At 40.5% G+C, this 26292-nt stretch overlaps 1 protein-coding gene across 7 annotated transcripts in view; it reads right to left on the reverse strand.

The window, feature by feature from the left end:
- PYGL (glycogen phosphorylase L) overlaps positions 1-26292 on the reverse strand; it is a 71278-nt gene that overhangs the window by 33079 nt on the left and 11907 nt on the right. For all 7 annotated transcript variants that reach the window (XM_042989680.1, XM_042989682.1, XM_042989686.1 and 4 more), the window contains exons 5-17: positions 18731-18862; positions 15026-15137; positions 14475-14557; positions 11647-11790; positions 11325-11417; positions 10553-10699; positions 10052-10215; positions 9468-9582; positions 8838-8939; positions 8545-8692; positions 8364-8422; positions 8117-8258; positions 6492-6699 (exon numbers count right to left, since the gene is read on the reverse strand). In XM_042989680.1, the coding sequence (XP_042845614.1) occupies positions 6492-6699; positions 8117-8258; positions 8364-8422; positions 8545-8692; positions 8838-8939; positions 9468-9582; positions 10052-10215; positions 10553-10699; positions 11325-11417; positions 11647-11790; positions 14475-14557; positions 15026-15137; positions 18731-18862 (1649 nt within the window). The remainder of the gene's footprint in view (positions 1-6491; positions 6700-8116; positions 8259-8363; positions 8423-8544; positions 8693-8837; positions 8940-9467; positions 9583-10051; positions 10216-10552; positions 10700-11324; positions 11418-11646; positions 11791-14474; positions 14558-15025; positions 15138-18730; positions 18863-26292) is intronic.

A 26292-nucleotide genomic window follows, 5' to 3' on the forward strand; every position in this document is an offset into this window, starting at 1 on the left:
ATACAAAGGAAACCCCATAGGGCTATCTGCTGACTCTTCAGCAGCAACTTTGCAGGACAGACGGGAGTGGCATGATATACTCAAGTGCTTAAAGAAAAAAAAAAACAACACACACACACACACACATACACACAGTCAAGAATACTTTATCATTCATTATAGAAGGAGAGATAAAGTTTCCCAAACAAAAGGGGGTTAAAGGAATTTATGACCATTAAACCAGCCCTACAAGTAATGTTAAAAAGGATTCTTTGAGCGGAAAGGAAAGACCATAAGTAGGAGTAAGAAAAGCAGGAAGCACAAAAGCAGTAAAAAAAAGTATATCTATGAAAATCAGTCAAAAGATCCACAAAATGAAAGGATGTAAAGTATGACACCATATACGTAAAATGGAGGTGGGGGGGAGTGGAAAGAGTAAAGAATGGGTTCAAACTTAAGTGACTGAACTTAATAGAGATGGCTACACGTGTAAGATGTTATATACAAACCTAATGGTAACCACAAATCAAAAACCAGTAATAGATATGCAAAAAATAAAAAGGAACCCAAGTATATCATTAAAGAAAGCCAACAAACCACAAGAGAAGAGGACAAGAGAAGAAAGTAACAGAGAAGAACTATAAAAACAACCATGGGGCGCCTGGGTGGTTCAGTTGGTAAGCCTCTGACCCTTGGTTTCAGCTCATGTTGTGATCTCATAGTTCATGGGTTCAAGCCCCATGTTGGGCTCCCTGCTGACAGTGCAGAGTCTGCTTGGGATTCTCTCTCTCCCCCCCTTTCTGCCCTATCCCTGCTCATGCTTTCTCTCTCAAAATAAATAAACCTGAAAAAAACAATAACAACCATAAAGCAAGAAACAAAATGGCAATAAGTACATACCTATCAATAATTACTTTGAATGTAAATAGACTGTTCCAATCAAAAGACACAAGATGATGGAATGGACAAAAAAGTAAGACCTATCTAAATGCTCACTACAAGAGACATACTTTACACGTAAAGACACATGTAGATTGAAAGTGAAGACATGGAAGAACATTTATCATGCAAGTGGAAATGAAAAGAAAGGCAGGGTGCAATACTGACAGCAGACAAAATGGACTTTAAAACAAAGTCTGTAAAAAGAGAGAAATACTACATAAGCATAAAGGGAACAATCCAAAGAAGATATAACAATTGTAAAGATTTACGCACCCAACATGGGAATACCCAAATACATAACGTCGCTATTAAGAAACACAGGAAGTAAACAACAGTAATCCAATAATAGTAGGAGACTCTCAAACCACACTTAAATCACTGGATAGAGCATCCAAACAGAAAATCAACAAGGAAACCATGGCTTTGAATGACACATTGGACTAGATGGATCTAACAGATATATTCAGAACATTGCCTCCTAAAACAGCAGAATACACATTTTTTCAAGTGCACATGGAACATTCTCTAGACTAGATCACATGTTAGGCCACAAAATAAGTCTCAATAAATTTAAAAACATTAAAGTCATACCATGCATCTTTTCTGACCATAATGCTTTGAAACTAGAAATGAGCCACAAGAAAATATCTGGAAAAGCACAAATACAAGGAGATTAAATAACATGCTACTAAACAATGAATGGGTCAACCAAGAAATCAAAGAGAATAAAAAATACATGGAGGCAAATGAAAATGAAAATACAGTAATCCAAAATCTTTGGGATGCAGCAAAACTATTTTAAAAGGGAAGTTTAGAGCAATACAGGCCTATATCAAAAAATAAGAAAAATTTCAAAGAATCAACCTAACCTTACATCTAAAGGAGCTAGAAAAAGAAGAGCAAGCAAAGCTCAAAACTATTAGAAGGAAGGACATAATAAAGATCAGAGCAGAAATAAACAATGTAGAAACTAAAATAACCCAACAGAACAGATCAATGAAACCAGGGAATCGTTCTTTGAAAGTATCAACAAAATTGATAACCTTTATCCAGACTCATCAAAAAGAGAGAGAGAGAGAGAGAGAGACAGATGACTCAAATAAAATCAGAAATGAAATGAAAGAGGAGAAATACCAACCAATACCACAGAAATACAAAAGATTATAAGAGAATATTATGAAAAATATGGCAACAAGTTGGACAACCTAGAAGAAATGGATAAATTCCTAGAAACGTACAAATTCCCAAAAGTGAATCAGACAGAAATAGAAAATTTGAACAGACTGATTACACACAATGAAATTGATTCAGTAATCAAAAGACTCCGAACAAACAAAAGTCCAGGACCAGATGGCTTTACAGGTGAATTGTACCAAACATTTAATGAAGAGTTAATACCTATTCTTCTCAAACTATTCCAAAAAAATAGAAGATGAAGGAAAGCCTCCAAATTCATTCTATGAGGTCAACATTACCCAAATATGAAAACCAGATGAAGACATTACAAAAAAAGGAGAACTACAGGAGAACTAGTATATCTAGTGAACATAATAGATGCAAAAATCCTCAATAAAGTTATTAGCAAAACAAATCCAACATTATGTTAAAAAAAATCAGTCACCACGATCAAGTGGGATTTATTCCTGGGATGCAAAGATGGTTCAATATTCACAAATCAACCAACAGGATACATCACATCAACAAGAGAAAGGATAAGAACTCCATAGAGTCATTTCAATAGATTCAGAGAAAGCATTTGACAAAGTGTACCATCCATTCGTGATAAAAACCCTCAACAAAGTAGATTTAGAGGGAACATACCTCAACATAATAAAGACCTTATACAAAAAACCAACAGCTAACATCATACTTAGTGGTGAAAAACTGAGAGCTTTTCCCCTAAGATCAGAAACAAGACACTCACCACTTTTCTTCAACACAGTACTGGAAGTCCTAGCCACAGCAGACAACAAAAAAGAAATAAAAGCCATCCAAATTGGTAAGGAAGAAGCAAAACTTTTACTATATTCAGATGACATGATATTACATATAGAAATCCCTAAAAACTCCACTAAAAAACTACTAGAACTGATAAATAAATCCAGTAAGATCACAGGATACAAAAATCAATATACGTAAATCTTGCATTTTTTTAAAGTTTATTTATTTTGAGAGAGAGTGTGTGTGTGCGTGTGAGCAGGGGAAGGGCAGAGGGAGAAGGAGAAGGCTCTGTCAGCACAGAGCCCAATGTGGGGCTCGATCCCACAAATCATGAGATCATGACCTGAGTTGAAACCAAGAGTCGGATACTTAACCAACTGAGCCACCCAGGCACCCTTAATCTTGCATTTTTTATACTAATAATGAAGCAGCAGAACAAGAAATTAAGGAAAACAATCCCATTTACAATTGCACCAAAAATAATAAAATACCTAGGAATAAACTTAACCAAGGAGGTGAAAGACCTGTACTCTGAAAACTCTAAGACACTGATGAAAGAAACCGAAGATGATATAAGCCATTGAAAAGATATTCCATGGGCATGGATTGGTAGAACAAATATTATTAAACTGTCCATACTACCCAAAGCCATCTACACATTTAATCAATCTTTATCAAAATATCAACAGCATTTTTCATATAACTAGAATAATCCTAAAATTTGTAGAAAACCAGAAAAGACTCTGAATAGCCAAAGCATTCTTGAAAAAGAAGAACGAAACTGAGGTATCACAATCCTAAATTTCAAGCTGTACTACATAGCTGTAGTATTCAAAACAGTACAGTACTGGCACAGAAACAGACACATAGACCAATGGAACAGAATAGAGAGCCCAGAAATAAACCCACGATTATATGGCCAATTAATCCTTGACAAAGGATGCAAGAATATGCAATGGGAACATGGATGGAACTGGAGAGTGTGATGCTAAGTGAAATAAGCCATACAGAGAAAGACAGATACCATATGGTTTCACTCTTATGTGGATCCTGAGAAACATAACAGAAACCCATGGGGGAGGGGAAGGAAAAAAAAAAAAAAAAAAAAGAGGTTAGAGTGGGAGAGAGCCAAAGCATTAGAGACTGTTAAAAACTGAGAACAAACTGAGGGTTGATGGGGGGTGGGAGGGAGGGCAGGGTGGGAGGGCAGGGTGGGTGATGGGTATTGAGGAGGGCACCTTTTGGGATGAGCACTGGGTGTTGTATGGAAACCAATTTGACAGTAAATTTCATATATTAAAAAAAAAAAAAATTAATAAACGTTAAAAAAATTAAAAAAAAAAAAAAAAGAATATGCAATGGGAAAAAATCTCTTCAATACATGATGGTGGGAAAACTGGACAGCTACGTATGAAAGAATGAAACTGAACCACTTTCTTATACAAAACACAATAATAAACTCAAAACAGATTAAGGACCTAAATGTGAGACCTGAAACTGATAAAATCCTAGAAGAGAGCACAGGTAGTACTTTCTCTGACACTGGCCATAGCAACATTCTTCTGAGGCAGGGGGGAAAAAAGCAAAAATAAACTTTTGGGACTACATCAAAATACAAAGCTTCTGCACAGCAAAGGAAATAATCAACAAAACTAAAAGACAACCTAGTGGATGTGAGAAGATACTTACAAATGACGTACCTGAGAAAGGGTTAGTATCCAAAATATATAAAGACTTATACAACTGAACACCAAAAAGACAAATAATCCAATTAAATATGGACAATTAAAGGTGGCCAACAGACCCATGAAAAGTTGCTCAACATCACTCATCACCACGGAAATGCAAATCAAAACCACAATGAGATATCACTTCACACCTGTCAGAATGGCTAAAAATCAAAAATGTAAGAAACAGCAAGTGTTGACAAGGATGTAAAGAAAAAGGAACCCTTATGGACTGTTGGTGGGAACACAAACTGGTATAGCCACTGTGGAAAATAGTATGGTGTTTCCTCAAAAAATTAAAAATAGGGGCGCCTAGGTGGCTCAGTAGGTTGAGTGTGCAACTTCGGCTCAGGTCATGATCTCACAGTTCGTGAGTTTGAGCCCCACGTTGGGCTCTGTGCTGACAGCTCAGAGCCTGGATCCTGCTTCAGATTCTATCTCTCTCTCTCTGCCCTCCCCTGCTCACATTCTGTCTCTGTCTCTCTCTCTGAAAAATAAATGTTAAAAAAGTTTAAAAAAAAAATTAAAAATAGAACTACCATATGATTCAGTAATTCTACTACTGGGTATTTACCCAAAGAATACAAAAACCCGAATTCAAAGGGATATATGCACCCCTCTGTTTATTGCAGAATGATTTACAAATAGCCAAATTATGGAAGCAGCCATGAAAAGAATGAAATCTTGCCATTTACAACATGGATGGATCTAGAGAATAATGATAAGTGAAATAAGTCACTCAGGGAAAGACAAATTCCATGATTCCACTCATACGTAAAACTTAAGAAAAAAACAAATGAACAAAGAAAAAGAGACAAACCAGAAAGCAGACTCTTAACTAGAGAGAATAAACTGGCTGTTACCAAAGGGGAGGTAGGTGGGGGGATGGGTGACATAGGTGAAGAGGATTAAGAGTACACTTCTCGTAATGATCACCAGGTGATGTATGTAATTGTTGAATCACTATACTGTACACCTGAAACTAATATAACACTGTATCTTAACTATACTGGAATTAAAAAACAAACAATAACAAAAAAGATACACTAGATACTATATTACCTGTAAAAAATGCACTCAGAAATATTAGCACTTATAGAAGCCATTATGGAGTTGAACACGGGTATAAATAATATTTGACTAGATCTTGAAAATTTCCCCCCTAAACTTGATTAGTTTCTTATAACTGGAGACCCAAAAAATAGTAAATAATAAATATAATCTAATCTGGTAAAATACAGTAAGATTCATTTCAAAAGGACTTTACAGCTCTAAGCAAGTATTGTATTAAGAGGACCAGTTGCTTTTTGGACCCACAGATCCCCCAAATTTGTTGTTCTTTAGCGGAAACTCACTTTTAAGGGCCAGGAAGTATATCCAACACCCTCCAAATTTTTGGATCCCTATTCATTTCTTTGGGCAGAGCTCCTTATTTGTTTTAATTCAGATTAAAAAACGTATCTAGATATTACGTGAAACTAGTATGATTGATTTGTGGGTGCTTCTGTATATCCATACCTATCCTCTACCACATTTTAGTCCATTTCCCTGAAATCTTAAAAGAGCACTCAGTGGTTTAAATTATAGGCAAAAATTTTAGGAACTGGCTCATCTTTTGATCAAAGTCAAAATCATAGATGCAGAAATGAAAGCTCACTAAGCCCAGATCTTCAGTGGCTGATAACTAATAGCAAGGACCTCATGTACCTGTGCCTTAGCTCCTTTCATGTTCACTTGCTACGTTTAATAAAACTAACCTGTGGCCAGGAGGCTCCTCTGATGCATGGGAGATTTTCTGTGGCCACATTTCATGTCACCCAACATCAACAGGATACCTGGGTGGGCAGGCACTCTCCTGGGGGTGGAGGGCACCCACCCAGTAAGGAGGAGCTGCTCTCTTACCCTTTCTTGTCCAAAGCAGCCACATCATCTACTCTCATGCCAAAGATGAACAGGTTCTCTTCCCCAGCTTCTTCTGCCATTTCCACATTGGCCCCATCCATAGTCCCGATGGTCAGGGCCCCATTCAGCATGAATTTCATATTGCCTGTCCCTGAGGCTTCAGTGCCTGCGGTGGAAATCTGCTCCGACAGATCTGTAGCTGGAATGACTGCAAGCAAGGCGTATTAAAATCAGTGGATTCTGTCTCTCTAGACCTGCTTGTATTGTATCTGAGCATTTATCTACCTGGCCTGTTTTGATCATTAAAGTACTACACGTACATCAAAATAAACATTCCTATGGTATACAGAAGGATGGATCTCACTCTTCCCCTGGACTCAGGCAACTGCCTTTATCCATTTTTGATGTGCTATCTGGGTGGTTATTGCCACAGTGCTAAATAACTATATGCTTATACTACTCTTTCTTGGACTGGAAACTCTGAAGAGTATCTACTGCTCTCTGCTATAAAAGTTGACATTACATTTCTCTCTTCTCTTCCTCCCAGTTTTTGTTATGGTTTTATTTTTATTTCTTCTGCTTTATAACTTTATAAAATATATTAAAACTTTTCTTTATTGAACTTGAAATTTCAGCCTCTCCTGACTCTCCCTTTATAATCTGAGGAAATTGGATTGTCTGCATTCCTTCCTCTTCTCACCTCCTCCTTCCCTCTTTCAGCCCTGAGCACCTGTGGTGTGCCTGGGGCTAGACACCAAGCCTCTGACCTTTCAGCCTAATTTACACACAAATTAGTATTGCCAGAAGGTCCCTTTTGACCATTTTGACTTCAAAGGTCAGGATGAATTCTCTGTTTTACTTTGAAGGCTTCTTTGTGGATTAGCTATATCTTCATTTGCATCTCTAGGAACCTGGCTCTTTTCTCTTTATGCATACAATGTTAAACAGCAACTTCAGAGGACCCAGAAATACCTCAAAAAGAGAAAGGTCTGTTTTCAGTTTGGGACTTGGGTGAATGCACAGTTGGCATTTGCAGGTGGATGGTGCTTTGTGAGCACATGATGCAAATAAGCAAAGGTCCCAGTGGTAGAGAAAGGGATGTTGGCTTTCTGCCAGCCTGACTTTCCCCACGTGGGAACTCCATGCGTGATCAGTGCCCATCTAAGCACAGGTAAGCCTCATGCTTTGCAGCCTGATGTCTGTCCTTACTCCTTGTTGTCAGGTACACAAATGACAGCCCTTCTTCATTCCACGAAGTGACCAGAGGACTATCAGGGGCTGGGGAACTGGTGTTCTATTGCAAAACTGGAGCTGGGAATGGAAGACCTTTCCTTTACTTTGGAGAGCACAGTCTACACTTTGCCAAAACCTCAGGGTCACTTCCTCCAGCACCCAGCTCTGACTAGCTGGCAGGAAAATGCACTTGCAAATGTAATCAGTGATACTGACTTTAGGGACAGCAATCTTGTTGTGAGTTGGATCACCTTAAAGGCTCTTAGCCTAGGCCCTTATTCTTCTATCCTAAGTTACTGGCTTCCTGTGCCCAGCTACTTCATTTTTCCATATCATGTCATCTTTCTCTAGAATTTGTCCTGGCCCCGCATGATTTGTGATGAAGAAACTACCTTTTTCAGCAAGAGATACTCTGTAGTTCTCCAAGAAGATGACTTTCAACTTGCTTCCAACCATAGGGTCATTGTTCACCACATCTGCCACTGAAGTGATCAGCTTTATGATCATTTTGGCCATGTGATATCCTGGGGCAGCCTTGGAGAAGAATGTCAAACACACTGACAGAATGCAGCCATGATCAAGTGGAGAAATGGTGAGAGATCAGGGCCCCCAAATCCCCAGTGAATAGAATCAACTTACTTTGCCACCAATTATGACTGTTCTGGGCACGAATAACTTCTTAGGGTCTTTCTTAATACCTGAAAGAGAATGAGAAGCGGATGGAACGGAGGGCAGTTGATGGCTAGGGAGGCGAGACCTGCGCCAGCCAAGAGTGTCACTTCCACTTCCAGGGGACGTGGTGGCCACAGGGCTGACTCACGGTTGTACATGGTGACCACGTGCAGGCAGTTCAAGAGTTGCCGCTTGTACTCGTGGATCCTCTTCACATGCACATCAAACATGGAGGATGGGTTGATTTTCACTTTGTACTCCTTCTCCAAGAACTGGGAAAACTTCAGCTTGTTCTCCTGTGGAGACAGTGCATGATGCCAGAGCCCTTTTGACTTAGAAGCATCAGGTTTTCTGTTTTTAAAAACTGGAGCAATAATAAACCATAATAAAAACTGGAGCAGAACAAATGCCGTGGAAAGAATCCACACTGGGAAGCCTCACCTGCTTCACGTTGGAGAGTTCTCGGAGAAAGACGTCATCACCCACGAAGCTATGTAGCTTTGTCAGCTGGCTCAAGTCTTTCACGTAGTCTTCCCCGATTTTCTTTCAGTTTAAAGATGTGATTTAATTAATCAGGATGGCAGTCAAGCCCAAATGAGCAGTTTCTGTCAGTCCGGTGAGTGCTTGTGCTCGCCTACAGCAGGATGGCTGACCTACCACATAGTACGCAGAATGGCCACACTCACAGAAGAGGCTGGCAAGGCCATGTGGGAAGAACACTTTGCTAGTATCTTAAATGTAGTTTCATTGGCGTTAAGTGTTAAAAACAGGAAACCTACCTAAACGGGGTAACACGGAACCCAGGTTCTACTAGTTATTTATATGGCCTTTGTTATTCTCTTTTACTAAATAGCATTATCATCTTTCATCTTTGTGTCATAGGAGTACGGTCAGCCAGGTATGTAATTTGCAGGCCCTTCCTTTACAAATCAAGAATTTCAAGATGGTTACAGTGGAAAATTAAGTCAAGCACAGAGCCTGTGGGACAGCACAAGTCACATGCTGGTGGCTGATGTAGCCGCCTGCTGCAGACTGGGTTCACAAAGTGCAAGGGCACCCCTTCCCGGTTACCTCTGCTATTAACTCTGCAAGCCCCGGGTTGCAGAGTAAGAGCCAGCGCCTTGGAGTGATCCCATTGGTTTTATTCTGAAACTTGTCTGGTTCTAGCTCGCTGAAGTCCTTGAATCTGGAGACAGAAGAGGCACATCACTGAATCTGGCTGCAAGAGTGTGTTTCTGCTACATTCAAGAAGCCAAGTGTAGGCTTCGCAAGATTAAAAGATGGAAGGAGGAGCTGGCAGCAGCTAAGGCTGTTATTTGAAATAGAAATCCATTTGCAATTCCAAATAATTACAAGAAAAACTCCACATCGAATCAGCTCCGTATGATTTCCTGGCTGGCACTGACATATAGACCAGACTTTTCAGCAGAATAATTTTGTGTGGGTTTTTTTTTTTCTCCTAAATCTAGAACTAGGATGGTTGAGAGAAGAAGGCATTTTTTCTTTTTTAAATGAATGTTACTTCGTGTAGAAGAAAATACTTCTGCACATCTTGATAGGGCCTTTTGTTATCCCCAAAAGCAAGCCCGCATCGACTAGCACCAGTGCACTGACGGAGCAACTTCAGACCCAGCACCACAGGAATGGACACTCACACTTGGGTCTTCACGATGTCTGAGTGAATTTTGGCCACGCCATTCACAGCATGGGAGCCCACAATGCAGAGGTGGGCCATGTTGATCCGTTTGCCTCCTTCCTCTTCAATCAGAGACATCCTTCTCAGACGGTCGACATCTTTAGGAAACAAGGCCGCAATTCTCTGGCCAAAGGAAGAGAAAGGCCTTGCTGGCCACTCAGGTTTAAAGCAACAGTGAGATAATGTCGTTCACTTCCCAAACAAAATCTTTGATGGAGCAAATACAAAACTTCACTCCCACAGACAGGGGTCGGGTTATCCTTAGGGAGATGCCATCCTCCATTTTAGTCTTTTCAAAAAGATGCTTTTAACAAAGCCCCACCAGACTTGAATACTTTTTATGTATCAATGACGGAAAGACGTTTGGGCCTCCAGTTCAGTAAGAGGGAACACTGTAGCTACCCTTAACATCTCAAGACCTCGTTGTCAAAAGGGCTATGAATCTCTAAAAATGACTTACATCTAAATGCTTCTGATTTATCTCATAAATGATTTGCAAATGTCGAGGAAGCAACTTTTCCACCAGGTCTACAGGCCAGCGCTCCAGGGCCTCTGGAAGCACCGTGTGGTTGGTGTATGCGAAGGTCTTCTGGGTGATCTCCCATGCCTGCAGGAAAAGGAGGGGCTTAGCAGCTTTCCTCTGCAAGAAAGGTGGCCCATCACACAAAACCAGACATTCCCTAAGCTCCCGCCAGTCTGCAACGGGACAGTTCATCTACACAGTAAGACACGCTCAATTCTACCAGGTTCCTGAAGGGTCCAGAGACTGGGAATATGTAAGGGGGGGGTAGGTGGGAAGCAGTTATTTGCAAAACTGTCTGATAAAACTGAAGACAATATACTGATAAGGTTTCTCTACTATCCTAACATGCCTTTTATTTATAAAATAAGCAAAATCTGAGGAACACAAACAAGTAATGTTTTCAATTAGCTGTGTTCTGAGGTTGCAGAGTTTAATTTAGAATCATTTTAGATGCAGAAATAAGGGCAAACACAACAAAAGTCTGAACTACCGAGCTGTGTCCCATTAGGAATGTATTTATTTCTTAATCTTACTCCATGTAAAGCAGTAAGGAGAGAGAGATGTTAGCACCAGGGCAAACTTATTTTTAACCACTGGGAGTTAGCAACAGTAACTTATTTTGAAAAACCGTAAAAGGACCTTTTGGCAAAATCTCAGAACCACAGATATTCTAGTTAATTGAGGGAAAAGGAAGCCAAACTATCCAGACCTTGCACCAGGGCAATTTTTCAATATCCACAAAAATCCTCATCAGCTCAGGGATGGCCAGTGCGGGGTGTGTGTCATTCAGCTGGATGGCAACCTGTGTGGGGAAAAAAGGCATCGGTGTGAAGGTGACAGATGGCCTAGTGTCTGCTTCTTTATCCTCATGCATGTCTGTGCAAAGCACCAAGCAAAATGCCCACCTTTTGTGGGGTGCTTTAAGCCTACCATACTTACTCAAATGTTTTAGCAGAGAAAGGGTTGTAAATCTAATAGGAAGTCCTGAGCCCTCAGTTGTCCCTCTCTGTGTTCACAGACCAAATACTTGCCTGGTCTGGAAAGGCATCAAATGTAGTCTTGGCATTGTCAGTGGAGCCAAACTTGGAGGCTTTGAAACGTCGGATGACATCTTGCAAGGTAGCAGCCACCACAAAGTACTCCTGCTTCAATCGTAGCTCCTTCCCTTCAAAAAACTTCAAGCCAGAGAGACTGAGTGAGAGTAGCTCACCCGGTGGGCGTGGCCAAAATATGACGGGGATCTCCCGCCCAGAGAACTTTAAGACTAAAGCTCATAGGACATACGGTGGAAGATGGCAGGTTGAATGTCAAGCATTAGACTTTGTTCTTTCCTGAAACATTATTAAAATGACAGTAAAGGGGCTTAAAGAAGGCATACAAATAAAGGATGAAAGGAATGGGAGACAACAGTAACAAACTTTTTGAAGCTGAAAAATAGATGGATGAGTGTTAATTGGGCCAGAAGACCCAGGAAAGCTGAATTTTGACCTGGTAGAGGAGAAGAGCCAAAAAGCAGCTAAATTTATGTGCCAAATCCTCTAAAGGCTCCAGACTTGGCAGCAGTGGGTGCATTTGGAAGTGGGGGTGAAGATGCGGTAAAAGGTTAGTTGCGAGGGGGTGCCTGGGTGGCTCAGCTTGTTAAGTGTCCAGCTCTTGATCTAGGCTCAGGTCATGGTCTCACAGGTTTGTGAGATCCAATCCCACGTCAGGTTCCGCAACGACAGCATGAAGCCTGCTTGGGATTCTCTCTCCCTCTATCTCTGCCCCTCCCTCCACTCTTTCTCCTTCTCTCAAAAATAAATAAATAAACATTTAAAAATAAATGGTTAGTTGCAAGCCTAGGAAGCAGCTGGCCTCAGACTTCATCCCCAGTTCCCTCAGCTGAGCAATCTCCTTCCCCAACTCAGACAGAAGCTGACATTCTCTGGAGATGGAAACACAGGGTTCTCTGGGCTGGAGGGAAGCAGGTACAATCGAAAGCAGGGTTACCACTCTGTACTGAAAATGGGGGGAAATGGAGTTAAGTGAAAATTTATGGGCTGAATTGTTGAGACTCTAAGTTTTCTTCTCCCAATCAAATTTCAGAACACAGGCAGCCAACATTAATTCTGCGAGGAAAGAAGCTGTAAGAGCCTTCTCTTGGAGGTGAGAAAGATCAGAGCAAATAGTCCTGCATGGTCAGACCTCAGACCAGGGCAAGACCATGGAGGATGCGTCAGAGAACTCAAGATCGTGTCATTTTTTTTAAAGGTTATTTCTTTATTTTGAAAGAGAGACAGAGGCGCCAAGAGAGAACGTGAGGAAGAATCCCAAGAAGTCTCTGCACTGTCAGCTCAGAGCCTGATGTGGGGCTAAATCTCCTGAACCAGGAGATCATGACCTGAGCTGAGATCAAGAGTCAGACACGTAACCGACTGAGCCACCCAGGAGCCCCTCATGACTGTATTATTGAGGAACTTAGGGAGCATATCTAAGATTCTGTACTTTTCTTATAGGTGATTAGAAGACTTTAAAGAGCTTTAAGCAAAGGAAAAAAAATCTAGCTAGCAGAGGGAGGACAGTTGGAAGATTCCTGGAAGAGAGACTAATGTCTGGATGAGGGCTATGGCCAAGTTGGGAAGACAGAATGAGTTTGCTCTTGTAATTACAGTACAAAAATGATTTATTAACTTGTACTTAAAAATAGGCACGACCCCAAGAGCTACCTTTTACTCAATGAATTTAGTTAACTTTGCATCCCATGCTAACTTAGTATACTCTGTGAACTGCTAGAGATAATTACTTCCGAGTAAAGTTAGGTTTGGCCCCTACTGAAGCCGGAGGATGCATTTTAAGCCCCTTCCAGTTAAATAATTTGGGAGGCTGGGTTTAGCTAGGTAGTACTTGGAAGGATTCTTATATTAACTGACCACAAAACAAGACCACTTTTTGCTTTTGGGTCAGAGATTTTTCTGACATGCACTGAAGTCACAATGTTTCTCTCAAAGGAAAAACTATACTATAAAGTTTCTGAAAATACTACGGCAAACTTAATCCTCTGTAGAGACTATAGTTCAACACCAAGTGGACACCTGGTCTTAAGGACCATTTATATCCCAGTCTTCCAAACCTTCTTTTGTGCCACTTTTCAGAGCACAGTAGTAATTTGGTTGTTCCTGAGACTTATTATAAAAGAGTAATGATTACAGCTTCAAGAAAACAATTTCACCCGTATATAAGGTAGAGCTAAGTATATTTAAATCAACTGAGAATCCATAGTGGTCTTCTGTGATCCAGTTCCAAGTTTTTTAAAAAAAGATTTTTTTTTTAAATTTTAGCTATTTTTAGTGTAAGATTAGGAATAATCACCTATTAAAAAAAGTTTCAAGGGATGAATAAGTGGCATAAGAAACAAATGTTTGCTTCTGGGTCTGCTCCCAGGTCCAGACCCCACCTTGCCTGAGGGCAGAAGGCTGGGACGAGCCTGTCAGCAAGGGGAAGAGGCCAGGCAGGAAACTTCCAGGGTCTCCTGACCCTGTGGAAGAAACTTCTGTTTGGAACTGAAGCAGTATTTCACCAGTGCTCCCTTCATCTTTTATATCCAGGCTTGGTTTTGAAATGCACATACATAACCTCCCAACTGGTCATGAGGTTACTAGTCAAGGGCAAAATACCCATTCTGATTTCATGAAATGTACAAATTTGTTTTCCTTACTTGGCGGGGAGCGGAAGGGAAATCTAGTAATTCAGGAGGTGACAGAGATTACTGTGCACTGAAGAAAAAAAATCAGTATTGAAGATGTGCTTTATGGGCTATAAAGGGGTACTTCTGAAATAAGCTGCTTCTGTTTCTACCGGGAAAGCAAGCTTGACCACTCACATTATCATTGGGATAGAGGACGCGGGAGATGTTCTCGGCCAGATTTCGGTCCAGCACAGCCTGAATGTAGTCTCCAACGTTGACTGGGGGGAAGGTTAGAAAAATGAACAAACAGATAAGCCAGCCACTGTTATCGAAGCCCCTTGACCTCACCTGATGCTTGCTGCATGCCATGTGGATGTAGGGATTCTACAATTCCTGAAAGTTCAAAAGGAATTCCATAGATCTCCCTGCTGTGATTTGCATGAGAGTCTAAGAGGGCCAGACAGAAGGACTGCTTTAAAAATGTCCTTGCATGTGCTCCATAAAATGGCTGCTCAGCCACTTAAGAGTTCTATCAGAAACTCAAGACTGTTCTCTCAAGCTCAATTTGATACTATTAATCAGAAAGACTACACAGGCATACACACACATATACAGAAACCATTTATGCCCCACTCCCCAATATCTTTGTTTTGTGCCATCTTTTAGAGTTCGTGCTGATTTGGTTGCTTCTGTGATCAAAATATTAAACATACACACACAGACACGAGAGCCCAGTCTGTACTCACAGTCTCTGAGGTTAAAGTCATTTGGCGCCCGAGCAGACCAGAGGCGCATGGTGTTGACGGTGTTGTTCATATAGCCGGGCACCGGGGTGTCATATGGCAGGGCCAGGACCACCTGTGGGATTAAAGCAAAGCAGCTGCTCAGTTTCCCATGTGTAGGGACGTTGGCTGAACAATGGGATGGAAGTTAGCAACTGGGTTTCTGTTCCTGGCTCCATCACCAACTCAGACTGTGAGGGGCCTAAACCAAGATGAGGGTCCTAGGACTGGAGGGTAAGTTATTAGGGATCATGTGGAGCTTCCTCCTACTGGAGCAATCTGGGTGGCTGGAACCATCTAGACTGATGGTCCCCGGAATCATGCCAATGGTGCCTTCCCTTTGTGTCCCTTGCCTTGATGTGGATGCAGATCTTTCATGTTTCAGAATAAGCCATTGCTCTAAAAATAATAAAATATGATGTGCAAAGTGACAAAGTGAATCTGTATTCACTAAAAACAGGAATAGGGCAATTTTAGTGTAGGTAATTCAATAGTCTTATTTCAAATATGGTGAAAATTAACGGAACAGAAACATATGCAGCTAGATTATAGATGACGTTTAAAATACTATGCTAGATTTTTCAAAGTTGCATGGAGAAGAGTTATTTTGGTGATGAGACCAATCAGCTGATGATCAGCTGAGATGGGTGTTAAGAGGTGAGCTTTGGAAAATTGGTAGCTCAGTCTTTGTGGCAGTCATTGAGACTGAGAAGTACAAGAAGGTAACTGTGTTTCACATGAATTAAAATTTATGTGGGAAAAGACTCATTTCTATTCTGACTCATCAGTCAAGCTCTAAGGAAAGGCAATGACAGTTAGAGAGGGAGGGGGGCAAACCATAAGAGACTCTTAAAAACAGAATAAACTGAGGGTTGATGGGGGGTGGGAGGGAGGGAAAAGTGGGTGATGGGCATTGAGGAGGGCACCTGTTGGGATGAGCACTGGGTGTTGTATGGAAACCAATTTGACAATTAATTTCATATTAAAAAAAAAAAAAGAAAGGCAATGACAGACTGACTGGACTGAAGGGTGCTAGAGATCACTTAGTGCAACCCACTCTTTTTGGACATGACAGGAATGAGGCTGAGAGAGAAGTGACTTGCCCACAGTCACAGTCAATGGTAGGGGTGAAACCGAAACACAAAGCTCTTTAATGCGAGTTATGAGTGAATGAAGCCATATAGTCTGTATCAATCACATATATTTAATCATGCTTCCATGAATACCAGGACCTCGAAGTAATAAATCACCCTCCTTTAAATACCTTTTACCAGGAAAGACAGATCTCTGGAGATTTTTAAAGTACATTGTGATCCATCAGGAAAAGGTGGTTACAGAATGGGAGTGAATCTGGGTTGAAACAGGATTTGTCCTCTGATCCTTGAAGTGTAATTGAGGCAGCTGTGGAAATACACTCAGATATCCCTTCAGAGAACTTTAGGCAGAACTTGCCACCAGGGAGCTTGAGCCGCTGAGGCCATGCTTTCCTAGGGATGCTTCCATCATGACGGAGCTTGAGAGCTAGGACTTGGCTCAAGAGCAATCTTTAATCTCAGGCCCCACCAACCTGGCTGCTTGCTCTGAAATACACAGCCACCTGAGCTCTTCCCGAGGATCCTCCTTCTTTTCCCTTTTCTCTTCACAGGTGCCACACCTCCTCCAACTGCCCCCTCCTCTCTGTCACTATTAGCAATTGCCCCAATATGTCACTTGTACTTCTAATTCTCTCTGGTGTCTGCTTCCCAGAGGACCAGTGCTGACACACATGTGAAATGGATTGCTCAGTTTCCTGGAAGCTGCCCACAGCATGTGTATACCACGCCTGTCCTCATGCTCTCTGACCTCACCAGCTACAGACCTGCGGCTGATTTGGGTGATGGCTTCCATAAATCCATAAAGTGCTGCACAGTTTGGGCCAACTCACCTTATGTGACACCTGCCCCATAACCTTGCCTTTGTGGGCACAGAAAAATATATTCTTTCTAATTGAATGTCTGGATATATTATGAAAATGCTTAGAGGTGCTCTGTAAATACAAGGTAGCTCAACAGTGGGACCTGGTGTAAACAGAATGCTTCAGGACTGATTGTGTTAACTACATACATTTGAACAGGTCAGAAGTCACCGGAAGTTTTTAGACACCAAAACGTATACCAAATACTTGCTAGTTGAATACGAAATACTTGCTAGTTTAATACCAAATACGTGTGTGAATTCTTTGGGCATATTAATGATTGATTTGTTTACAGCTCTCCTGATCACATGTGTAACCAACTGCAATTTAGATTGTATTCTATTGTTCAACTAAATTTAGAAAAAGAGAAACTTATCTTGAAATTATAGTATTAGTTTATCCCTTATACCATTATACTATAATGACCTATTTTAGTTTCTAATCTATTTCATATGTTGAAGAAATTCATCCTCAGATAGAAAAATCATTTTTAAATAGTCTTATTTTTCTGAACTGCAAATAGCTCTACATGGATTAGCAGAATAAATTATCAGTTTAAAAAGTCAACTATAAAATGGGTGTTGGTTCTTCTAAAATAAAATGAAGCTTTTATTCATGGAGAATAATCCACAAACCATCTGAATTTAGCATTACAATACTGAACTTCATTCACAGTTTTGCTAAATAAAAATATCTACTTGGTCTTTACCATTTCCTTTAAGCTTTTAAAGAATGGCTAGTGACACATCGTTCCCAGCCTGAGACCATATTTATTAAGCAAATATCTCAAATGGAGCCTCCAAAGATTAGACAATGCAGTCTCGTAATAGGGGTTATTTATCAGGAAGTAAGAAGACAGCAAAGCACGAACCATCACTGGGGGTGCTGAGAAGTGAACTGGTCAGCAACATGGTAATGCTCCATATCCATCCATGAATTAAGTACGCTTGGATCGACACCAGCATTATTTTTCTAGAAGTGATTTTGCACAAAATAACAATTTGTAAAATTTTGTATTATTTTTCTTAACATATAAATGTTGGCATTCCTCTAAATACTTCAGTTTAAAAAAATTTTTTTTTAAATATTTTATTTAATTTTGAGAGAGAGAGAAAGAGACAGAGTGTGAGCAGGGGAGGGGCAGAGAGAGAGAGAGAGAGAGACAGAGAATTCAAAGCAGGCTCCAGGCTCTGAGCTGTCAGCATAGAGCTTGACATGGGGCTTGAACCCACAAACCATGAGATCATGACCAGAGCTGAAGTCGGATGCTTTAACCGACTGAGACACCCGGGCACCCCTAATAAATACTTTAGTTTTAAAATATCTACCCCTGAGAAGTAGCAAGTAAATGTATGGCAGTGAGGTGAGGAATGACATTTACATTTATTTAGTCTTGGCATCAAAAACTTTTTATAAAACTGGAGAGCTAGGCATGCTAGGATTACAGAATCAATTAATCTGATGAAACTGATTGTAAAATGACCCTGATAAGTTACTTGATCTTGAGGAAATCACTTCTCTCTTGGTCTCAGCTCCCTTGTTTCCAAAATGAGTGTGTTCAATAAGAGAAGTAATGGATTTATTTGTAAAAATTTACTCTTCAATTATTCAAAACACAATGTACTATATCAGTATCATATACATATTATACTTTATGCTATGTATCCACTGTGCTATACAGTACAAAATATTCAGCATGAGGACACTCTGAATACCTGGGTGTCGATCCATTTGGTGCCAGTCTTGGTGTGCTCTACTTTTCCATAGAAGTGCACAGGCAGCATGAATTCAGGACGGGCTTTCTCCCAGGGGTTTCCATGCCTGAGCCAATCATCTGCCTCTTCTACCTGCAAAAAGGACATGGCTTAGAATTTATTTTTCAGGAGGGATGCCTGGGTGGCAATTATTTAATGTTTAATAAGTAAACATTAAAAAAAATTGAAAAATAATTTATTTTTCAGGAGATGTGGACCTTCAATTATATCAAATCAAAAATATCTTTGACTAAATCAATGCAAGAATACTTTTCGTAAGAAAGAACTGTGAAACTCAATTCACCTTTGTTAATGTATTACAATAATTTAGGTAATACATTACAATAATTTAGGTAATACATTACAATAATGTATTACCTAATTTAGGTAATACATTACAATACATTACAATAATGTATTACCTAAATTAACAACAATAATACTTGTTAATACATAACATTTAATCCTCATAGCATAACTCTATAGGATGGAACTATGTTTCCTTTTTTATTTTTATATTTATTTATTTTTAAGAGAGAGAGACAGAGACAGAGCATGAGCAGGGGAGGGGCAGGGAGAGAGGGAGACACAGAATCTGAAGCACCTGCAGGCTCTGAGCTGTCAGCACAGCCCAAATGCGGGACTCAAACCCACACAGAGATCATGACCTGAATCAGACGTCCAACCGAACGAGCCACCCAGGCACCCCTATGTTTCCTTTTTTAAAGAGGAGGAAATTATAACATCTGTCACACAGATGGTAAATGGTACAGCTGAGATTTGACCTTAGGTCTGCAGGTTCCAGAGCCTGTGTCTTAATATCTGTAAATATAATTGTCCAGCTTGAGGGATAGAGGGAGGCCATCCAGGAATGTTTATAACTGGATACCTGGACCTGATGGGTCCTAGATGATGGTTTCTGTCAAGATTCTTTTGCCTAGAATACCCAGAATCAGTTAAGAAATACTACTCATAGAGTAGTATAAGCCTGGGTGCCTCAGTTGGTTAATCATCTGACTCTTGATTTAGGTTCAGGTCATGATCTCATGGTTCGTGAGTTCACGCCTCACACTGGGCTCTGCACTGACATTGAGGAGGCTGCTTGGGATTCCTTCTCACTCTCTGCCCCCCTCCCCCCCGCCACTTGCTCATGATCTCAAAAATAAATACAATAAAAAAAAAAATACTACTAATAGAAAATTCTCTTAAGAAAGCTTATTTCAATATAGGTATAAGACACTATTACATTCTGTAGTCTTTAATTTAATCCTTCATAATTGTGATCTGATAATGAACTATTAATTATGGTTCATTTTGAAAATAACATCTACTAATACATAAAGAATTTTTTGACAATTTCAACATTTCCCCATGTGTTTATGTTAATTTATAACAACACATTTTTTATAAAAAATTTTAAAATCATAATTTGTATGATTTTAAATCATGTATGGACATGTATGTATGCACATCAAATTAATTTTGGTTTGCAACACACATGCCCAAACAAGAAAAAACACATTGGAGAGGGGGGGATGTATTTTTAAAGTAAAGATATCATTAGTGAAACCTTTAAAATACTATATATATATCAAAAAATTTAGCTGTGTTTTCACAAGAAAGGAAGGGGTAAGGGATTTTAGTGTAAAGTACTCATCAAAGAGATTACCCCAAATATTGATATTTTACCTATTTGATTCCTCACCTTCCCCTCTTAGAATATATAGCTTTATTTTAAGAAGATTTTGCTTATGAATTATGACAGACTGCTGGATGTTTCATGACTCTCACCTAAATACAAGTTCAATGCCTACCCCAGGCATACTGTAGAGAAAAAGAAATACAGTATCTTTCAGGTATTAGACAAAACACTGATGTCAACAGATAGACAAGAAAATACACATTCATTTATTCAAACATTGACTATGACTTTATATCAAGAAAGCCAGTAAGCTACCCGTTAATACTAAGTACGTGCATAATGGTGAATCAAAAGGGGACTCAGAGAAACAACATCTGCAGGTAGTAGATCTGGGCGTGAGACAGACGCTAGAGGCAAGATGCACCACAGGTAGGGTGAAGCCTAGAGAAGGCTGGAGCTGGGTTTGAGCTAATCAGCTGATCAAACCTTGTTAAAATGCAAATTCTCAGTCAGTCTGGGAGGAGGTCTAAAATTCTGCACTTAAGGGGCACCTGGGTGGCTCAGTCGGTTAAGCATCCAACTTCGGCTCGGGTCATGATCTCATAGTTCGTGAGTTCGAGCCCCGCGTCAGGCTCTGTGCTGACAGCTCAGAGCCTGGAGCCTGCTTCACATTCTGTGTCTCCCTCTCTCTCTGACCCTCTCCCGTTCATGCTCTGTCTTTCTCTGTCTCAAAAATAAACGTTTAAAAAAATTAAAAAAAGATAAATAAAACTCTGCACTTAAATTTTTTTTAAAACTTTTAACATTTATATTTGAGAGAGAGAGAGAGAGAGAGAGAGAGAGAGAGAGAGAGAGAGAGAGAGAAACAGAGCACAAGCAGGGGAGGGGCAGAGAGAGAGACACAGAATCCGAAGCAGGGTCCAGGCTCTGAGCTGTCAGCACACAGCCCGATGCAGGGCTTGAACCCACGAACTGTGATCATGACCTGAGCCAAAGTCAGATGCTCAACTGGCTGAGCCACCCAGATGCCCCTGAAGTTCTACATTAAAAAAAATGTTTTTAATGTTTATTTATTTTTGACAGAGAGGGAAACAGAGCATGAGTGGGGGAGGGGCAGAGAGAGAGGGAGAACAGAATCTGAAGCAGGCTCCAGGCTCTGAGCTGTCAGCTCCCCCGGGCTCGAACTCACGGACCTCGAGGTCATGACCTGAGCTGATGTCGGACACTCAACCGAATGAGCCACCCAGGCGCCCCTGAAATTCTGCATTTTTAACATGTGTCCTGGGGCTCCATCCATGGTGCAACCAGGAGCTATGTGGTGATACAAAGTCAGTAACTGCAACTCAGAATTTAGACTTCCGCTTATTCTAGTCGGAAGAGAATATCAAAAAATGAAGTAAAAATTTAACAAGGAAACAGCTGAATTTTAGCAGCTGATAAGCTGGTTAAGTTAGAGTCCATTAGCTTGTGTTGACAGCTAGAAACGCTACACAAATAAATGAACATATCCACAAAGGATCAAAACATCCTGACTTACAAAACACTTTATGCTGCATTTAGGCAAGGGCAGGCTGGGGGTTTTCAAACACTGGTCAGTGTGAACACTGCTTCCTGTAACAGGAAGAAACCTCATTTCAGCACTGGAGACGGTTGTAAAACCCACCTGAAGGCATTAAACAAAATGGGACAATGAGGCAGAAACAGCTTTCCTCAAAAATCTGTGTATAGGAGAGCTGACAATGTATCTTCTGCTGAGAAATGCAGCAGGATCATATCGTTTTGCCCTCAAGCAGCGTGAAATGCTCTCGGAACAGATGAACTCTGGGCTCGTCACCACTGGCCCACTGCTGAGAAAGTCAGAGGCTGCATTTGCTCTTTTGAGAGAATATGAGGTGACAAGGCACCAGTCAGCAGATTACTCGTAATGCCATCAAATGTCGGTCTTTTTAATTTTTCCCTGAATAATGGCTGATTTCAACTCCACTGGGTTAACAAGTTATGTAAGAAGACAGAACTCCTAGCTTGCTGTTCTTTGTCTCGAACCTCTTCCTGATTTGGTAAGGAACCGGTTAATTATTCCCTCAATTTCACAAATCTTGTTTTTAGGGTAAATTGGCCAACATTTCATAAGCACAGGCTGGTCTGAACAGATCAGAGGAGAAAAGGGGAACTGCGGCCACCACCCCCACTAAACCCTCAGAAGCTGCAGAATGGTGATAAACCTCTTCTCTACCTTGCTTTCTTCCAATGAATCAACAAACTGGTCTGTAAATTTAGACTTCCATGTAGCCAGTGACCCCTGAACGCACCGACATGCTGAGTCATGTGGAGGGCAGGGGCAAGATAGAAGAGCTTTCATTTACATCCAAGTGGGCTGCTGGATCCGAACACGTGGGATCAAAGAGAGCGGAGACAAAGAAAGTGTGGGTCTGTGGAGGAAGGAGCGGTGCTCCTGTCAGGGGGTGGGGTGGTGAGGAGGGGGCACAGCCTCGACTTGGCATCTTCCTAGAGGAATGGCGCAATGGCTTCTGTGTTCCAGCCAGCATGGGAGCAGAGGTCAGCTCAGGGAGCTCTGTTAGTGACTGAACTGTAAGAAAGGCTTTCCCCGTCGACTGGGACACATGGGACATGAAGAACTAGTGAGCCAACAAACTTTGTTTTTTGATGGTACAACAAATTGAAAACTGTTTATGGGGGCACCACAAATTCAACAGTGGTAACTAGAATCTTGCTGGGCAATGTGAATTGTGCGAGAGAGAGAAGGGTTGATTCAACTCTGAGATACCTACTGTGAGCACCTTTCTACTCTGAGCTTTGGTATGGGACTGTTAAACTTTAATGTGAGGCTGTTCCAATTGTCTTTCCCTCCTTCCTCCCAGGGGCCAATTATTTTCATTCAAGACTATTACTGATAAAGTTTCAATGATCCCCATTAGAGTCTAAGGTAAGTCAAGAATTTTGGCAATAAAATTACTTTCCTGGGGTTTCTGGGTGGCTTGGGTGGTTGAGCGTGTCTGACTCTTGATTTTGGCTCAGGTCATGATCCCAGGGTTGTGGGACAGTCCCTCTAGGGTCTCCACACTGAGCATGGAGCCTGCTGAAGATTTCTTTCTCTGTCTGTCTCTCTCTCTCCCTCAGCTCCTCTCCCCTGCTCTTGTACTTTCTTTCTCTTTCTAAAATAAAAATAAATCAATAAATCAAATTATTTTCTTTAGGGTATTCACAATGAACACTTTAGTACTGCAAATGTTCCTTGAAGAGACTTCAAAAACTAGAAGTTCATTAACCTTTAAAAATCTTCCCAGTGTGTGCCATTTTCTTCAGCCTTCTCCACTGCAGGAGCAATGATGTAGCTGATGTGTGTGGGGGCATGCCCATACCTTCAAAAGATAGGCTTTCCTGGAAGATACTTTTTTTTTTAATAGAAATAGCTTCTTTTTTAATGGTACGATGTATTTTATGTTTGCCCTTTAAAATCCCATCACAGTAAACAATGGATATGGTAAATATGAGTTTTTCTGACTCAGTTTCAAGTCATAGTGAGAGTAGTGATGATGGCTAGCAAGGTCAGCTTTGGAGACTTGCAAAAGTCATGTAGTGTCTCTTTCTCATGAACACTAGAAATATAAGCTTCCTGGATCTGACAGGAGAGAAAGGGAACGTGTCCTAGAATAAAGGCCATTTAAAAGTAGCAAAGGTACATTGAAAAGGGCATCTTTTGGGATGAGCACTGGGTGTTGTATGGAAACTAATTTGACAATAAATTTCATATAATAATAAAAAAAAAAGAACACCCAATAAAAACTTTAAAAAAAAAGTAGCAAAGGTAGTAGGTATGGTTTTAAAACAGTGAACTTACATAAAATCCTGGGGAAAAGGCACTTGAAGAAAAATTGAGACTGATGTGCTGAGTTTCTCTTAAATTGTTCACAGAACAGTAAAGAGGTAAGAAAGGAAATCCTTATTCTGAGGTATAATGCATGCCACACATACTTTCAAAGACTGAGACTGGATACTATGTATTGTTTGGTCGGGTTGTATCAAAATGTTGGTCACGCTAGAAATGCCTGTTAAACTAGGCTTCTCACAGTGTAACTCTAGATTACTTCACTGTGGAAGGGAGCCTATTATTTTGTTTTCTAACTTTTATGATTATAAAATACACACGTCTTGTGAAATATGAGTCATATTGAAGAGCGAATGTAGGATACTAAAAGTGACCTGTAATCGTATCTCCCAGAGATAATCACTGTTGAAGCTTTGATGTATTTTTTCCTAGTATTTTTTCTTTATCTTTTTGGCTTCTTTTGAAAATCCATGATTCCACACCTCCTTTTTTCAACTAACATAAATAATCTCCCATTTTATTAAAATTAATCAAAATATATTAATAACTATATTAATATTATACAATACCACAATTTGTTAAATTATCCTCTTTTTCTTAGGCAAAATTATCACTTTTTTGAGTGCCTATTTGTGTGCCAGACATTGTAGATATCTTCATAATAGTTTCATGAAGCTGGTATCTCCATTTTATAGGTGAGAAAACTGAGGATCAGAGAGGTCAGGGAACCTAATCAAAGCAACACAACTCATAAGTGTAATGAGTAGCAATTAGGCTCAGATTAGAAATTAGATCTCAGTTATGGCCTTAATGGTTTTTTTCTACACAATGCTGCCTCCTAATTCCTTTAGGGATAGCTAAGGGGCGCCTGGGTAGCTCAGTCGGTTGAGTGACCGACTTTGGCTCAGGTCATGATCTCACGGTTTTTGAGTTTGAGCCCCTCATTGGGCTCTGTACTGACAGCTCAGAGCCTGGAGCTTGCTTCAGATTCTGTGTATCCTGCTTGTGCTCCGTCTCTCTCTCTCTTGAAAATAAATAAAACATTAAAAAAAATTATTTAGGGACAGCTAAGATACACTGGTCCTTAACAAAATTTGGAAGTGTGTCTTTCAGTATGTTCCCAATAGTCTCCTTCTGAGACTTTTTCCTTGGTGCATTCTCTCCTCACATGCAAACCTTTTAGTTCCTTCTTCCTTGGCTCAGAGTGTCAAAATACTGAGGGAGGGAGAGAGAATGGTGCTGACACTAAGCTTATTCTCATCCTTCCTCTCCCCTGGGATTAGCTCCAGCTGAGGTCCCCCCATCCAACTCTGAGCACTCCGTCCTCAGACTGACTCATGGAAGTGTGGGAGGGGCTCCAAGAATGTGGGCTTTTTGAATTTAGTGAAATTCAGCATCTTTTTGTCAATGATGTGCGTGTAGGGGGAAAAGATAGGGAGAGAGAAAGCCTAAATCACACTTAGCATCAGAAAGACCGTCCACACCAGGGCTGATTGTAGGCTCAAAGAATTACCAAAGATAAAAGAAACTAGCACCCAAGAATCCAGTTTAGTTATATAAAAATCAAATGAGAGTCATTTGTATGGACTATTTGTGCAAATATCTGTGGAGCACTATAATTATATGTATTAAATATGTGCCAGATTTATTTGATTTAATAGTTATAAAATTGCCTGCTTGCATCTTATAAAAAATTAGAACAATGAACTCATCTATCTTATATGATAAACATATTAAGGAGGGCAAGACTGAGTGTAGAGAAAATCTGGGGATACAGACCCATGTTTGCCAGCAGTGTGATCTGAGGTAATGCTACTTAAGAGTCTCAGTTTTCTCGGGGCAACTGGGTGGCTGAGTCGGTTAAGCACCTGACTCTTGATTTTGGCTCAGGTCATGATCTCATGGTTTGTGAGTTGGAATCCTGTGTGGGGCTCTGTGCTGACAATGAGGAGCCTGCTTGGGATTCTCTCTCTCTCTCTGCTCCCACCCTGCCCCTCCCCTCTGCTCCCCCCCCACCTCGCTCTCTCTCAAAAT

The sequence above is a fragment of the Panthera tigris genome, chromosome B3, assembly GCF_018350195.1.
Source record: "Panthera tigris isolate Pti1 chromosome B3, P.tigris_Pti1_mat1.1, whole genome shotgun sequence".
Taxonomy (NCBI): Eukaryota; Metazoa; Chordata; class Mammalia; order Carnivora; family Felidae; genus Panthera; species Panthera tigris.